The sequence below is a fragment of the Oncorhynchus masou genome, chromosome 24, assembly GCF_036934945.1.
Source record: "Oncorhynchus masou masou isolate Uvic2021 chromosome 24, UVic_Omas_1.1, whole genome shotgun sequence".
Taxonomy (NCBI): Eukaryota; Metazoa; Chordata; class Actinopteri; order Salmoniformes; family Salmonidae; genus Oncorhynchus; species Oncorhynchus masou.
In genome coordinates, this window is record NC_088235.1 from 20,946,038 (window position 1) to 20,964,735 (window position 18,698).

The 18,698-nt window shown below is 40.3% G+C and overlaps 1 protein-coding gene across 4 annotated transcripts in view; it reads right to left on the bottom strand.

Annotated features, from left to right (window-relative positions):
• Positions 1–11,190: 11,190 nt before the first annotated feature.
• LOC135511889 (regulator of G-protein signaling 17-like) overlaps positions 11,191–18,698 on the bottom strand; it is a 36,952-nt gene continuing 29,444 nt past the window's right edge. For 3 of the 4 annotated variants that reach the window (XM_064933397.1, XM_064933400.1, XM_064933399.1), the window contains 2 exons: positions 17,066–17,297; positions 11,191–16,730 (listed from right to left, as the gene is read on the bottom strand). In XM_064933397.1, the coding sequence (XP_064789469.1) occupies positions 16,542–16,730; positions 17,066–17,297 (421 nt within the window). In that variant the 3' untranslated portion in view covers positions 11,191–16,541. The remainder of the gene's footprint in view (positions 16,731–17,065; positions 17,298–18,698) is intronic. The other variant, XM_064933398.1, reaches the window with a different exon arrangement.

Below are 18,698 nucleotides of genomic sequence, written 5' to 3' on the forward strand. Positions count from 1 at the left end.
CCTCAGGGCAATTTGTATAATTTGGGATGTTTCTTTGTATCCCTCCATTTAGTATGATATGTTACATAATGTTACCAATGGAATAGCAGTCTTACAATATCATACAAATTTGAGGACGTTTAGTAACATAAATCTTGTGATGTACAGTATTATACATCTTGCTCTGATGCCTCTCTAGGAGCATTCACGTGCCCCATAGAGGTATCCAAAGGATGTATCCAAAGGATCCCACCCTGTTCACCAATGTAGTGGAATGCAATCTTACGATCGTTCAGTCCAGAGATGAGAACTCCACCATCTACAGCAAAAGCCCAGGCTCCTGAATGGAATGAAACATCAAAAAAAAGAAAGGCAAGGAAAGCAAAAAAGCAAAAAGAGAGGCAAGGAATGGAAGAAACAAGGAAGGAGGAGGCAAGGATTTGATATCTAGTTCAGACACTCACAAGATACCAACAGGGCTCAAATATACTCCAGGGTTAATTCCTGCTCATTAGTGCCATCTAGTAGAATGTATCAGGCTACAACACCGATGAAAGGGGAAACCCAGATGGGTCACATGGGGTGAAAACCAGAAGCTTCCGGTTGGTACTTCCACTCACCACCATATATGGTGATGAGAGGATGTCTAGTTGCAGGCATAGATGGAGCAAGATGAAATAGACACTCATATACAAAACATCCAATCTCAATACATTTTTCGGTTCTGTTACTAAAATCTGTTACTTCTACAAAGTTGTGTCTACCTGACCCTTTGCCAAATGTTCTAAACATTGTGTTGTTTAGGAGTGCAAGACATTAGGCCAGGGGTTTGCAAACGTTTATCCACCCGTGACCACATTTTGAAAAAAATAATTGATGTAATCAACAGCCAATGTTGGGCTATGACAGTCTATTACAAATCAGTCTGACAGTACTTTTGACAGTTTGTCAATCTGAAGACAGTATGGTTTGAAGTGACTGAAATGCATCAGAAAGGTATTGGGAATTTCAAAAGATTAGCATCCAATAACTGTGCATTATCTTCTGTGTAGGAAAGAACACCATTATTGCTTTCAATGATGATATTAATTTCCCCCCAGTCTGATTTGATGCCTGGTCCTGTACACTCTGTTCTAACGAGTCCCGAGAGTCTTGACTTTCATGAACAGGGTCATAATAGCTTATAACTCCAACCTTTCAAAAGTTAGACACATTTGTTGGAAGAAAACAGCTGTTTGTCACAACCGCATTTAGCGGATATCGGAGGTTACTTACATAACCACGGATCTATGAACCATTTTCATTTTTTCCAGAGTTTCACTCTGAGGTTGGTGACATCTTTATTGGGGAGGACGGGATCTTGGTAATGGCTTGAGCTGAATAGGTGAAATGGTATCAAACACATGGTTTCTATGCGCTTGATGCCATTCCATTTGCTGCGTTCCAGCCATTATTATGAGCCGTCCTCCCCTCAGCAGCCTCCACTGCTGCACACTGTGCATCTTTGGCTCCCATCATAAACAACGCCGATGTGCTCATCCTCTTTTGACACAGGCGCATGCTCTTTAGACAACAGTTCGCTGATAAAGTGGAGAAGGGTAGGTTACATAATGAGAAACTGCTGATGCACAACCAAATTTCTAAATTGCACCTTGTGTATTCTACTATTTCTAACTATCAACAGTAAGTTGAGACCATGACGGAGCTCCTAAACAAATATATATATAAAAATTGAAAATTGGTCAGGGGCGCCCTAGCAGGCCTGGGGCCCTAAGTGGTCGCTTAGTGGCTCGGGCAGACTCCTTTCACAGTTTTTGTGTTCATTGGATTGAAGAGAGAAAAGTAGATAGGAGGAGATATAGTGCTAGAGCACTGGGTCAGATTCAAACTCATGCTCGCAGCATTCACAGCACATGTCACGGCCCAAATGATCACAGCACGTCACGCCCTGAATGATCACAGCTCAAATCCATGAAAATAAAATAGACAAAAAAATAAACACACAAAACAGATACATAGACAGTGAGACAGATTTAGTAAGTGTAGAATATGCCTACTTTACAGTACTTCTGGTACTGATTAGTCCACTAGCATGTCACACATACAGTAGGGTACTACTCAGTCCTAAGTGATACAATATACATTATATTAATGCTAGTGTACTACTCGGTCCTAAGTGATACAATATACATTATATTAATGCTAGTGTACTACTCAGTCCTAAGTGATACAATATACATTATATTAATGCTAGTGTACTACTCGGTCCTACTAAGTGATACAACATACATTATATTAATGCTAGTGTACTACTCGGTCCTACTAAGTGATACAATATACATTATATTAATGCTAGTGTACTACTCAGTCCTAAGTGATACAATATACATTATATTAATGCTAGTGTACTACTCGGTCCTACTAAGTGATACAATATACATTATATTAATGCTAGTGTACTACTCGGTCCTACTAAGTGATACAATATACATTATATTAATGCTAGTGTACTACTCAGTCCTACTAAGTGATACAATATACATTATATTAATGCTAGTGTACTACTCAGTCCTACTAAGTGATACAGCATGGAGGGAAAACGTAGTACTAAATAACTCATCACGTATGGGAAAAAGTCTAAAAAGTGTTTATTGTAAGATGTTACATTTAGAATGTCTCTCTAGCAGCACTATTTAAATGACACAGCTATTCAAGGGCAGATACAATAGATTGGACTTTGTTTCTTATGCAAGATGTTTTGTAAACAAAGAAAAAGACAGAACATTACATCAATATGCTTACTACAGTTTCACAATTTCTAACAAAGGTGTTCCATATTTAAAAAATAAGTTCAGCATTAATAAACACTGTATTGAGTAAAAAAAGTAATTGAAATATAGAAATAAAATTGATGAAATATAGACCAGTTAAAATAAATTAAAACAGAAAATGTAAATTGGATTACACAAACTTTACAATTTCAACATTACCTGATATACCACATACTCTTTCAAAATTCTATTTTTCAATTCTGTTTAGGGTGGGAGCACAGGTTCTCTGAAATATTACAGAATGTTGACAACAATTCAAACATTATGTTCTTCTAATATGTATAACTAATGTTTTCTCAAATGACAAATGGAAATGTCAAGGTTTAGCTTGAAAATGAATTTTGAGGAGGAAAAGTGACATACATTTTCTGCATTTTTCACATGGCCCTACAACATTTTTACACCTTTATTTAACTAGGCAAGTCAGTTAAGAACAAATTCTTATTTTCAATGACGGCCTAGGAACGGTTGGTTAACTGCCTGTTCAGGGGCAGAACGACAGATTTGTACCTTGTCAGCGCAGGGGTTTAAACTTGCAACCTTCTGGTTGCCAACACTCTAACCACTAGGCTACCCTTCCGCCCCAGTTAAGTGAATAGGGAGGGTTTCTAACAGGCTATTCTGTGTTTGTTAACAACATTAGTGCAAGGGCCAACACCATCCAACTCCAACAACGTTACTCTTTCCCTGCATGTCTAGAAATGGATGGAGAGGGACATTTAAGCCTCCTGTAAATGTTGTGGCACATTCTAGCAGATAAAGCAACTACAGGCAACAGGAGACGTTTGGCAACTTTACATGCACTCCATAGAATAAGATGAGATTTTCATGACCAAATTATATCAGGTCAAAACTATAGCCTATAAACAACCACATAGAATCAAGCAGCCCACTGTTAATTTAAACCAATAGCCTGGTGTGATTTTTTTCAAATTGTCATGTTGAAAGAGGAAAATAGTGACTGACAAAATGCGTGTGTCCATTCGTGGCTTCCTAAACACAACCACTCTAATTATAGTAGACTATGCACCTTTTGAAGAAGATATCTGTCACTGAAAGGGAGCAGCTACAAGAGCACAGATCATATCAAACTTCAGGCTCACTAAAGGGTGTATACTACTTACTGGATCCAATTTGTAGTTTGAATGTTGGTCAAGCTCTTTCTTGAATATATGACGCATCTAAATATTTACATTACTCAGGTCATATTTGCTTTCATTACTAATCCATAGCGAGATCTTTCAACAGCTCAGACAAAAGAAAGTCACACAACAGCTTGATAAGTTGTTACATGGAAATACAGCAAATGTGACTTGTAGAAATCATTATTGACTTGCCCTGGCAACAATCTAAAAAGTGATAGCGTTCACAATCATCAACGATATCGCACAACAATCCCTCTTGATGCACTCGAAAGTTCATTTGAACGTTCCCAAACACGTGGTAAATGGCTTTTAGATAGGAGTCATACAACTGAAGTGTCAAATCATCTGAAGTGACCTAATGTTATGATATGGGGGCTAGTCAATGACCTAATGTTATGATATGGGGGCTAGTCAGTGACCTACTGTTATGATATGGGGGCTAGTCAGTGACCTACTGTTATGATATGGGGGCTAGTCAGTGACCTAATGTTATGATATGGGGGCTAGTCAGTGACCTAATGTTATGATATGGGGGCTAGTCAGTGACCTAATGTTATGATATGGGGGCTAGTCAGTGACCTAATGTTATGATATGGGGGCTAGTCAGTGACCTACTGTTATGATATGGGGGCTAGTCAGTGACCTACTGTTATGATATGGGGGCTAGTCAGTGACCTACTGTTATGATATGGGGGCTAGTCAGTGACCTAATGTTATGATATGGGGGCTAGTCAGTGACCTAATGTTATGATATGGGGGCTAGTCAGTGACCTACTGTTATGATATGGGGGCTAGTCAGTGACCTACTGTTATGATATGGGGGCTAGTCAGTGACCTACTGTTATGATATGGGGGCTAGTCAGTGACCTACTGTTATGATATGGGGGCTAGTCAGTGACCTAATGTTATGATATGGGGGCTAGTCAGTGACCTAATGTTATGATATGGGGGCTAGTCAGTGACCTAATGTTATGATATGGGGGCTAGTTAGTGACCTAATGTTATGATATGGGGGCTAGTTAGTGACCTACTGTTATGATAGGGGGGCTAGTTAGTGACCTACTGTTATGATATGGGGGCTAGTTAGTGACCTATTGTTATGATATGGGGGCTAGTTAGTGACCTACTGTTATGATATGGGGGCTAGTTAGTGACCTAATGTTATGATATGGGGGCTAGTTAGTGACCTAATGTTATGATATGGGGGCTAGTTAGTGACCTACTGGTATGATATGGGGGCTAGTTAGTGAACTAATGTTATGATATGGGGGCTAGTTAGTGACCTAATGTTATGATATGGGAGCTAGTTAGTGACCTAATGTTATGATATGGGGGCTAGTTAGTGACCTAATGTTATGATATGGGGGCTAGTTAGTGACCTAATGTTATGATATGGGGGCTAGTTAGTGACCTAATGTTATGATATGGGGGCTAGTTAGTGACCTAATGTTATGATATGGGAGCTAGTTAGTGACCTAATGTTATGATATGGGGGCTAGTTAGTGACCTAATGTTATGATATGGGGGCTAGTTAGTGACCTAATGTTATGATATGGGGGCTAGTTAGTGACCTACTGTTATGATATGGGGGCTAGTTAGTGACCTAATGTTATGATATGGGGGCTAGTTAGTGACCTAATGTTATGATATGGGGGCTAGTCAGTGACCTAATGTTATGATATGGGGGCTAGTTAGTGACCTAATGTTATGATATGGGGGCGAGTTAGTGATCTAATGTTATGATATGGGAGCTAGTTTATTGTTACAGCACACTACCATTTCCACTCCCTATCACCATGTGGCAGCAGCAACTCGGCCAGGTGCTGTGCCAAGCCTTGATAAGCACACAAGTGCGAGCAATCAGGGATCAACAATTAGTGAGAGAAAAGTGGACAGGAGCTTCTTGGCCGGCCAGTGTTTAGTGTCCTTAGTTTTGGACAGGCCTTTTTGTAACAATCTGCCTTGGCTGAACAACCAAGAAGTCAAGATGGAGCTGGCCCTGGACCCCAGGTCAGGTTGATGTCATATACAACATGGTCCACAAACTCTGACTAGTGTTACGAAACCAGCTAAGTCTTAAATGAACACATTAAATCAGGTTACAGACCATATAGTTAGGCCTAGGACCCCTAGACTTAGCGAGTGTAGTAATCAGTAGGCTAGCTAGCTGGCTTCGTAACTTTACCATAACCTAATTTCATGAATACTGTATGGAGAGGATTTAAAGTCCAGTGTTTCCAGATTTCTATTAAATATGACCTATAATTAACTACAATATGATTTAAATAATTCTCCTTCCAAAAGATTGGTAATTAAGTATGTAGAAAAACATCTTTTCTGTGTTAGAATGGTGTGGGGATATACCGGTCCAAAAAAAATATTCATGAGTAGACCGCTGATTTACCAGCTCATCCTCTGAGGAAATAACAAGCTTTTTTTTTACTGTCTGAGACACAAGTTTGAGGTGTTTAAAAAATAAATACACATTTTCCAATGTATGTTTTGGCCACAAATACGAGTCAACAACGTGGGTGGATAGGTCAACAACGTGGGTGGATAGGTCAACAACGTGGGTGGATAGGTCAACAACGTGGGTGGATAGGTCAACAACGTGGGTGGATAGGTCAACAACGTGGGTGGATAGGTCAACAACGTGGGTGGATAGGTCAACAACGTGGGTGGATAGGTCAACAATGTGGGTGGATAGGTCAACAACATTATTTGGGTATGAGTTAATAGTATATGAATTTATAAAAGTTAGATTTACACTGGGCAGTTACTTTAAGTCAGTCATTCAGGCAATTAATGAGAATACACTAAGAAAAGACAGATTTAGATTGTCAATATTGGTGAAATATACTCGAAGTAAAATAATTTATCCCTCTGGCATTACTAATTGTCTGCATATTGCAATACTTTAATATATACTTAAACATTGTTAAATAACAATTATGCTGAATATAAAATATTACTTTTAATTCCTCGAGTGACCTTTGAAATAGTTGTTTTAACTCTAGATCATTGATGGTATCTACAAAAGCATTGTCAAAAGAAGGCTCTCGCATTCTAAATCAATACATTGAAAATAAATTATACAAATATCTGTACAAAGTCATCCCTATCACCCCAAAGCAAGACACAATTGTCATGAATGCCTCTGAGGTAAAATGTGTGTGAGGGTCCTCCTTCCTACTCTTTTGCTAACTATCTGTAGTGAGAGACCGGTTTATATCCATACCGTTCTATATCAATGACGGTTTCTCTGTCTGGTCACAGCCAGTACCATAAAGTGAGGGAAGAGATGTATGGAAGATGTAGAAGAGCAAGGACAAAAAGGGCAAAAACCTTAGAAAACATTATGGAGAACATTAAATGGAGAACACCTGCCACTTATAGTGAACCGAAATGCTGCCTCCAAATAGCCCATATCATGCAACTAATCTCATGATTATGGCTTGCCCTGAGTCAGAGTGCTTTTATACAACCCTTGGGAACCTGTCCAAACTATTATTTTGCTTGCGGAGAATAGGTAACCAGTCCCAACACACTGCATAAACATACAAAAATAAGGCAAAATTACTAGACCCATTCTTAACCTTAGCAGTGTGGGATCCATCTTACAACAATTGTCTGGCTTGTATATGTGACAGGCGACGATCTGTTTTAATTAACTATCCAGCATTGCAAACATCTGTTTATAACAGGAGGAGGAAGCAAGAAAAGTTTACTGAAAAATACTGTTGGCTGTAACTGTGTTAAAATGTTGTACAGTAAGTGTAATCTTTGGTATTTGTAAAATAATTTCTCAATGATATGAAAGTAAACTTCCAAACGTTTCCAAAACCACATCACAAGCAGGGATAATTAATGTTTAGACAGAGCGTCAGGACCGGTTACTTTCCCCATTTAGACAGAGCGTCAGGACCGGTTACTTTCCCCATTTAGACAGAGCGTCAGGACCGGTTACTTTCCCCATTTAGACAGAGCGTCAGGACCGGTTACTTTCCCCATTTAGACAGAGCGTCAGGACCGGTTACTTTCCCCATTTAGACAGAGCGTCAGGACCGGTTACTTTCCCCATTTAGACAGAGCGTCAGGACTGGTTACTTTCCCCATTTAGACAGAGCGTCAAGACTGGTTACTTTCCCCATTTAGACAGAGCGTCAGGACTGGTTACTTTCCCCATTTAGACAGAGCGTCAGGACCGGTTACTTTCCCCATTTAGACAGAGCGTCAGGACCGGTTACTTTCCCCATTTAGACAGAGCGTCAGGACCGGTTACTTTCCCCATTTAGACAGAGCGTCAGGACCGGTTACTTTCCCCATTTAGACAGAGCGTCAGGACCGGTTACTTTCCCCATTTAGACAGAGCGTCAGGACCGGTTACTTTCCCCATTTAGACAGAGCGTCAGGACCGGTTACTTTCCCCATTTAGACAGAGCGTGAGGACCGGTTACTTTCCCCATTTAGACAGAGCGTCAGGACCGGTTACTTTCCCCATTTAGACAGAGCGTCAGGACCGGTTACTTTCCCCATTTAGACAGAGCGTCAGGACCGGTTACTTTCCCCATTTAGACAGAGTGTCAGGACCGGTTACTTTCCCCATTTAGACAGAGCGTCAGGACTGGTTACTTTCCCCATTTAGACAGAGCGTCAGGACCGGTTACTTTCCCCATTTAGACAGAGCGTCAGGACCGGTTACTTTCCCCATTTAGACAGAGCGTCAGGACCGGTTACTTTCCCCATTTAGACAGAGCGTCAGGACCGGTTACTTTCCCCATTTAGACAGAGCGTCAGGACCGGTTACTTTCCCCATTTAGACAGAGCGTCAGGACCGGTTACTTTCCCCATTTAGACAGAGCGTGAGGACCGGTTACTTTCCCCATTTAGACAGAGCGTCAGGACCGGTTACTTTCCCCATTTAGACAGAGCGTCAGGACCGGTTACTTTCCCCATTTAGACAGAGCGTCAGGACCGGTTACTTTCCCCATTTAGACAGAGCGTCAGGACCGGTTACTTTCCCCATTTAGACAGAGCGTCAGGACTGGTTACTTTCCCCATTTAGACAGAGCGTCAGGACCGGTTACTTTCCCCATTTAGACAGAGCGTCAGGACTGGTTACTTTCCCCATTTAGACAGAGCGTCAAGACTGGTTACTTTCCCCATTTAGACAGAGCGTCAGGACTGGTTACTTTCCCCATTTAGACAGAGCGTCAGGACCGGTTACTTTCCCCATTTAGACAGAGCGTCAAGACCGGTTACTTTCCCCATTTAGACAGAGCGTCAGGACTGGTTACTTTCCCCATTTAGACAGAGCGCCAGGACCGGTTACTTTCCCCATTTAGACAGAGCGTCAGGACCGGTTACTTTCCCCATTTAGACAGAGCGTCAGGACCGGTTACTTTCCCCATTTAGACAGAGCGTCAGGACCGGTTACTTTCCCCATTTAGACAGAGCGTCAAGACCGGTTACTTTCCCCATTTAGACAGAGCGTCAGGACCGGTTACTTTCCCCATTTAGACAGAGCGTCAGGACTGGTTACACATCCCGTGGGCAAAATAGTAGTTTTGATGGGAGCCAAAAAGACTACATAATAGACCTTTGTGGCTGGGAACAAGATTTAGGCTAAACAGGATCATGTTAAACTAATGGTGTTCAGTTAAGCAGACATTAAATCATCAAAATAGTACAATACCTGATTAACTCATCTAGCAGTTAGTGCTCTGGTGGGTAAAAAACAAAGACTCAGTCGAGATCAGGGTCTGAATCACTGACGGACACCTGTGGTGGTAATATTGACCAATAATATTTGGGGTTGAAAACAGCCTTTGTTTCTTTGGTAATCCCTGAAAAGCCTCATCAATGTACTGTATCTTTGTGGATGAATGGATATTGGAAATCAATTGAAAGATGAGATGGAAGTGAGGTATGGATGACACAATAGAATACAACATCTGTGTGGTCAATAGACAAACAGGTGGAATCTAATGCTGTTACCACATTATTTCAATATCATTTTGTCAACATGATTACACTAATGTGGGAAAGTAATCAACATATGCCTTATTGTGAGTGTTGGTCTGGAGACAATCTTACAGAATAATTCTAAATAGGTTTTTATGAAGACATGGTAGATGACACTTTGCTTCATACGCTCTAAAACCGTCTTTATAAACGCAAAGGTAAAGTCAATTGTATGTAAATTTGATGAAAAGATGGTATTGAGTTTGTATCCGTTTGGACAACTACACTGCCTGATTGTCAAATCTGGACGCATATAATATACCTGTGACAGAAAAATATACCTGTGACAGAATAGAAGTAGTACTCTATACTACTGCACAAACCCAGCAAAGCATGTTAAATTCTATAACTGATTTCAATCAATGTTTGTGTGGCAGGGTGACCGTGAGTCACCACTAATGTCCCCCCGTGAACATAACAAATGGTAATGATGGAGTTTGAGGAAAGATAATTATTAAGCAGTTTTAGCTCTTAGAGGGAAAGAAAATGGAGCAATGAGCAAATGAATAAGACAGTGTTTATAGGCATGGCCCTCTGAAAGCAAGTACCCAAGCTCTCTCAGTATCTCAATATAAAGCATACCCAGTGGACAACCTGTTTTCTGGGTATCCCTCAGTCATGGCACACGTCACCATTATGCCCTGCTTGGACATAGTGATGTAGTACCACATTTCATCTTAAAAGGGAACACTGAACACATTTCAGGCGTCTTGTTATTACTGAACATAATTATTGAGAATGTTATAGTCAGCCAGTCAGTCATAATATCAGTTAAGCTCAAAATATCATTATTCATGTGTTATTAAGGTGTTAATGTTGTGTGCAGTCACATAACGTTATATCTAATGTTTTACCACGACAACCTGGCTCTTGTTCATCAGGTTCAATGGGAAAGCAACCAAGAGGTAGATGTTTCTGTTCTTGTGATTTTTACATATTTGTTAAAGTTCCTAAAATAGCCCTTCAACCTTTGAACTTGACTATGAAGAACCCTTGGAAACAAGACAAACTGCCTCTTGATTGTAGAAACGGTTGTACTGCAAATGACAATATGGGTTACGTACAGCAATGAGGACGTTGAAGGGCTTCTTGGATAAAGATGCTCATGGGCCTGAAAGAAAACACTGAATGGATAATAAAGGCTCTATAGATGGAGTCTCTGACTAGTCGATCTTACAGAGTGAACTGTCATCTCATAACACAGCCACAGGTCTGACAACACACATATTTATTTGTATTTATCAAGTGTTGTTGTTTTTCATCACGAAGGCATATACTATTTTCTCTGTATATTACTTGTTATATATTTATATAGAAACAAAAATAACGGTACATTTTTGCTGAATAAGATTGAAGAATACCAGCAAAGGGCAATGTAAACCATGTTCCATCAAACTTAGCTAAAAAGGTAACTTAACCTACCCTTTCCCACATTTCAACAGTAACATATTTGCATAGGCAAAATGAGATTAGCCCTTTTAACAGTGTATTTCCTGAATTCTTTATATATCTAAAAATCTTTTTCCAGTTGAACACAATTAAACAATCAAAACAAACAAAAAAGTAAACTAGGCTAATCATCCTAACGCTCAATACATATTTTCTGTGCACATTTTGTTTACAGTGTTTTAGGCTTCAAGTAGATCTAAAAACAAAGTGTACATTGACAACTAGATGTGAAATAAAGGAACCAATATGAGAGGTAGTGAAAACACTAATGACACTCTTAAAGGAGAAACAAAGCAAATAAGGCCAATGCTTCTCTAAATCACATCAAATATGACACTTTAGATCAAATTAATTCTCTGTCAACAAACCTCTGCCACCTTTCAAAGCCATTCATTCTGCATTGAAGTCAACATTTGAACAGATATGACACTATGGCTATGATACCGCCTCGTCATGAATAGTTAAATCCTTGTTGAAATGCCAGTAAAATTAACAACCATTTCCTTCCATGGACTGAAAATAATTAGTTACTCAGAGTCAAGACAAGACAGTACACCCAGACAACACAATACTACTCTTCACCCATCGTAAAATGTTAATTTTCAAATCATTCAGAACCATTTTCCTACCCCAAAAAATCTGCTATTGGCTTCTATTGCGGAACAATTGCTCACCGTACAAATGTAAACTTGGTTTGATTGCACCATAATTTCAGTGTCTGGTTGGTCAAACATTGTGAAGTTACAGCTGAAATAACATCTAAACTGAGCAAGTAATTATTTTGTAAAATGTGTCATTAATAGAGCGACATAAAAAGGTATCTTCTAACCACTGTGGTGCATGCATACTGGATCACTTTTACTGTGTCATTCACTCAAAATATAACCTTCTCTGCACTGTATCCAAACACTGTTCAAATATTTCTATAAAGGTAGCTGAATGTGAACTAAATATAGGGAATGTTAGAATATAGTTGGATGTTCAAAATGGCTGATATCATTAGGCTATGCTATGTTCATTTTTATGACTACAAAAATGGAAATACTCTACATCTGATCCAATTGCACTTCAATAACCTACAGTATATGGGCTTTATTAAAACTGGCCTTGGCACATGAACTTCAGGTAGTAAGACCTGATGGCAGAATGATGTTCTTACAAAACAGTGGTTTCCATGACACCTGAATATCATTACCCACCAGTGGTGATAATACACACAACTCACAATATACTTTACTCACAGACCTCTGCACATCAACAGGTGACAAAGGCCTACAATAATTTGTCAATCTTAAAAATAAAAATAAATAAAAGAATGCACAAAATTTGAATTGAAAATACAGTACCAGTCAAAAGTTTGGATACACCTTCAAGGGTTTTTATTTTTTAGAATAATAGTGAAGACATCAATACTATTAAATAACACATATGGAATCATGTAGGGTAAAAAAAAATGTTAAGTTAAACAAATGAAATATATATATTTAATATGAGATTCTTCAAAGTAGCCACCCTTTGCCTTGATGACAGATTTGCACACTCTTGGCATTCTCTCAACCAGCTTCACCTGGAATGCTTTCCAACAGTCTTGAAGGAGTTCCACATATGCTGAGCACTTGTTGGCTGCTATTCCTTCACTCTGCGGTCCAACTCATCCCAAACCATCTCAATTGGGTTGATGTTGGGTGATTGTGGATGCCAGGTCATCTGATGCAGCACTCCATCTCTCTCCTTAGTCAAATACCCTTACACAGCCTGGTGTGTTTTGGGTCATTGTCCTGTTGAAAAACAAATGACAGTCACACTAAGCGCAAACCAGATGGGATGGTGTATCGCTGCAGGATGCTATGGTAGCCATGCTAGATAAGTGTGCCTTGAATTCTATGTAAATCACAGACAGTGTCAACAGCAAAGCACCCGCACACCTCTTCCTTCATGCTTCACTGTGGGAACCACACATACGAAGGTCATCCGTTCCCCTATTCTGTGTCTCACAAAGACACAGCAGTTGGAACCAAAAATCTCACATCAGACCAAAGGACAGATTTCAACCGGTCTAAAGTCCATTGCTTGTGTTTCTTGGCACAAGCAAGTCTCTTCTTATTATTGGTGTCCTTTAGTAGTGGTTTCTTTGCAGCAATTTGACAATGACTCATGCTGTCTCCTCTGAACAGTTGATGTTGAGATGTGTTTGACTTGAACTCTGTGACTCATTTATTTGGGCTGCAATCTGAGGTGCAGTTAACTCTAATAAACTTATCCTCTGTAGCAGAGGTAACTCTGGGTCTTCCTTCACTGTGGCGGTCCTCATGAGAGTCAGTTTCATCATAGCGCTTGATGGTTTTAGCACTTGAAGAAAGAACTCAGTTATTGAAATTTTCCAGATTGACTGACCTTCATGTCTTAAAGGAATGATGGACTGTCATTTCACTTTGCTTATTTGAGCTGTTCTTGCCATAATATGGACTTGGTCTTTTACCAGATAGGGATATGTTCTCTATACCCCCCCTACCATGTCACAACACAACTGATTGGCTCAAACGCATTAAGGAAAGAAATTCCACAAATTAACAAGGCACACCTGTTAATTGAAATGCAAACCAGTTGACTACCTCTGGAAGCTGGTTGAGAGAATGCCAAGAGTGTGCAAAGCTGTCATCAAGGCAAAGGGTGGCTACTTTGAATATTCTCAAATATAAAATATATTGATTTCATTACATGATTGCATATGTGTTATTTCATAGTATTGATGCCTTCACTTCTAAAAATAACCCCCCCTTTTTTTTTTACCTTTATTTAACTAGGCAAGTCAGTTAAGAACACATTCTTATTTTCAATGACGGTCTGGGAACAGTGGGTTAACTGCCTGTTCAGGGGCAGAACGACAGCTCGGGGGTTTGAACTCACAACCTTCCGGTTACTAGTCTCTATGCTCTAACCTCTAGGCTACCCTGCCACCCTTGAATGAGTAGGTGTGCCCAAACTTTTGATTGGTACTATATATTTTAGACCTACAGTATATGTTCATGGGACATTAAAAGGTAGACTCAGCGATATGATGTCGACACAAAGTAAACAGCATAGTGGGTTAATTTCCACAACAACTAAGAGCGTTGAAGCGCAAGGCTCAACTTCCCCACTGTTTTGGTCCCCTGGCTACCACGCTATAAGAGCGGGAACTGAACCCATGCACATGCGCAGATACTGTGTGTGACTGTGTAGGAGAACATCTTGCATCTCGCTCATTGCAATATCTACGGTGGCGATGTCATTTCGCTGAGTCTACCTTTACCATATTTAAAATGTTTGATACGTGTGTATCTGGACGGCAGGTACACACACACATTAATGCATGCCGGCAATTTTAGGAAAAATAACGAATTGTCTCAAGTCTCTATTCACCTCCCTTGGCCATCGCTGGGAAGCAGAGAGACTGTTCAAGGCATGGGGCTCAGTGATGTTCCAAGCATCTTACTGGCACCTAGCTAGCCAGGCTGAAATGGACAATCAGCAGTAGAAACAAAATAGCAAAGTGTTCTCCTCACCAGTTTCGTAAAAAGCTGAGGGATTGGGCTGGATAAATTTAACCACTCAAATTCATAAACAAGAGCAATAGATGCAAGGACTGACCATGCATGATACCAACATGACAGTTTGAACCATGTTTGGAGGCTATACAGTGTTTGTTTACATTGTTTACAAACATTGGAGTAAAACAAGCTTCTATTTTGGGTATTGATGGTAGACAACAGTTGAACTAAGCTCATGAGGCATTTATAAATGATTTTCTTCAAGAATCAATGATCATTAATTTATAAGTCCAAAAATTGCTGATTGCCCCTTTAAAGACAGACACACACACACACATCTGGTGAACAGGACTGTAAACCTCCAAACCACCTCCAATGAAAACACGATTCCACCTCTTCTGCTCTCAGCTGGGCTGTTCCTTAGCTGGCACTGACCCCCTTCAGTCTAGAACTGGCTACAGCTTTAAAACCAGAAGCCACATAGGCATACTTCATAATTCCATGTCTCTGCAATGCAGACTCCTCTTAGACCTCATGGCTATGCATCAGACATACCACCATCTCATACTTGACCTTCCAAACCAAGGCTTGATTAATACCATTTATATTATATGCAGTAGAAAAATGAAAAAGTTTACAGTTCTCTTTCATTTGAGAGCTTGAAAGTATTCATGATTTATTGTCTGAAACGAATTGAATGTTTGATTTGTTTTTTTTTTCTCCAGCAATGATTCCGACCTCTGACATAACCTGTGCTTCTCTTAGGTTGAGATGGTGAGGGAAAGACAGGTAGAACTGTACTGTGTTTACTAAACTGTGGTTGTTACCATAACAAGCAGCGCTTGTGCCGCCTTTTCTCGTCAAGGCATTGTGATTTCCCGTGGAAAGTCATGTTCATTAGATATTTAGCTGCCCGACCACAATTCCAGGCCTCCTTCTCTTTTAGAGTTGTAAAGAAGGCAAGTGCTTGGAAATTAACACTGCTGTAAAACTTTCAACCTTCTCAAAATCAACAACTGCAAGCTAATTGGCAAATATCAATATTCCCTTCACATAAAACATCAAGAGCTTGACAGGGAAATCCCTAGAACAGAAGAAAATACATCTCATATTCAAGAACCTTTGCTGTCCACTGCTAACATACCAAGCCAGTGTAGAGCTAATTCCATTACCGTGTCACATGCAAAGTCAGTGATTTTCCTGCTCACCACAGTCAACTCTACAGTTATCTTAAAAAGGGCATTGTTTTTGTACTGTAAAAAGTCTGAGGCATGGGACAGAATTTGAGAGAGAAAAATAGAGACCAAGAGAGAGAATGAAAGAGACCGAGCAAAAGGAGAACTCTCAAAAGTACAGTACAGGAACAATGGGTCTACCCTTCCTTTTGTTTGTCTTTATAACAGTAGCCTGAGGAGCTCTTATCTGCAGTTAAACCAGGAACTAACCCTCAGGGCCACCTGCGAGCAGACAATTGAAATTGCTTAAACTATTCATTATTTTCTGGTTTTCAAAAAAGGAAAATATCTAACCCAGTTCTGGCACCTGATTGTCTTTCTGTTTTGTTTGTTGGGGGGTGGGTTACTTTAGGTGTCTAGGCAGGAACTTCTCTTGCTGTCCAGAAGGTCTCTGTAAACAGAGGAGTTGAGGAAACGGGGGTAGGAGTCTCTGTGCATCAGGGTGTAGATCTGCAGCTGGGCTTCCTCGTACATCACGTTGTTAGGCTCCGCCAGGCTCAGGTTGATGCCTTCCCTCACCCGTGAATCTAGGCTCACCTGGGGGCAGAGGAGGGGGAGAGAACAGTGACAATGCAATCACTCAAAGAGCTACACGGTCATGTTATCAATGGAGATAAGCTCACCTCCCACCTCCTCCTCACCCACTTTGAGATGGGGGTTTCAATATGTCTTGGAATCAGACCTGGGTCAAATACATGCATGTCAAATATAGTCAAAATACTTGGGTGTACTTGCTTTCATTTTCCACAACGGAACCAATGGAAGTCCCGTAAGTACAACTCTAAAGTAACCCTAAAGCTAAATCAAGAAACAATGTGATACTGAGTAATACTAGGTACCAGTCAAACTGCTTCCAACCTGATGCCTCCTACCTCTTTCGGTGATAGAATGGAGACGTAGTCCTCGTAGATGATCCTGGCTTTCTCATCGATCGCAGTCGGGTCCGTCTCCTTCTTCAGCTCCTCACAGGCCAGCCAGAACAACAGGTTCTCTTCGCTGTACTCAGAGCGCAGAAATTCTCGGAAAATCTCCCTGCCTTCTGAGGAGCGCATCACCAGCTCGAAGCTACGGGCCCAGGCCACCACCTCGTCTAGAGTGGGTTGCCTAAACACACAATACCAGGAACCCAGTGTCAGCAGTCTGGACTCTCACGATACACAGCAAAACAAACAGATTAGTGTGCTTGTCAGCAACAATGTCAGAACTGTTATTCCCCATACTTATTTTATTACCTTCCCAATTACAGTGAATTCAACATGTCAATACCTTCCACAAAGATTAAGTCGATCTCTCCTCCACTTTGAGCCAGGAGAGATTGACATGCATGTCATTGATGTTGTCTCTCTGTGTACATTTAAGGACCAGCCGTGCTGCCCTCTTCTGGGCCAATTGTATGTCCCTCTATGGGGCACTTAATTTTACAACTGGGCAGTAGTCCAGTTGGGACAACTTGCTTTATTGATAGCAATATGAAGAAAGCAGAGCAGCGCTTATTACGGACAGTCCTCTCCCCAGCTTAGCTACCATTGCATCAATAAGTTGACCATGACAGTTTATACTCCAGGGTTACATATTGTACTGTAAGATGATGACACGTCTGCAAGTAGTCTCCACCTGAAGATTGATAGCCAGGTGGAGTGATTTGGAAAAATCCATTGTTATAGCGTGAACATTTTGAAATGACTAGCACTTGGCAAATATAGATCGGTCTAAGCAGACATGAAGAGACTGCAATACATACTTTGGTTAGCCAATGTAACCAACCAACTAACCATTCCATTTGGCTGACTTGTCCATGTACTAACAGAACACCTTAGTATGCTCCTAATTACTAGTGATGGGGTAAAACATTTGATAGTTACACCTCGCAATATTATTTTTGGACGATATGACTCCAACTACCCACATGTATTTTTATCCTATAGCTTGTTCTCCATCTTTTTAAATAGTGAGTCAACAAGTTTTCAGCACTTCCATTTCCATGACTGATCAAAACTCACAGTATTGAATTGCAATACATACAGTGCCTTGCGAAAGGATTCGGCCCCCTTGAACTTTGCGACCTTTTGCCACATTTCAGGCTTCAAACATAAAGATATAAAACTGTATTTTTTTGTGAAGAATCAACAACAAGTGGGACACAATCATGAAGTGGAACGACATTTATTGGATATTTCAAACTTTAACAAATCAAAAACTGAAAAATTGGGCGTGCAAAATTATTCAGCCCCTTTACTTTCAGTGCAGCAAACTCTCTCCAGAAGTTCAGTGAGGATCTCTGAATGATCCAATGTTGACCTAAATGACTAATGATGATAAATACAATCCACCTGTGTGTAATCAAGTCTCCGTATAAATGCACCTGCACTGTGATAGTCTCAGAGGTCCGTTAAAACCGCAGAGCATCATGAAGAACAAGGAACACACCAGGCAGGTCCGAGATACTGTTGTGAAGAAGTTTAAAGCCGGATTTGGATACAAAAAGATTTCCCAAGCTTTAAACAT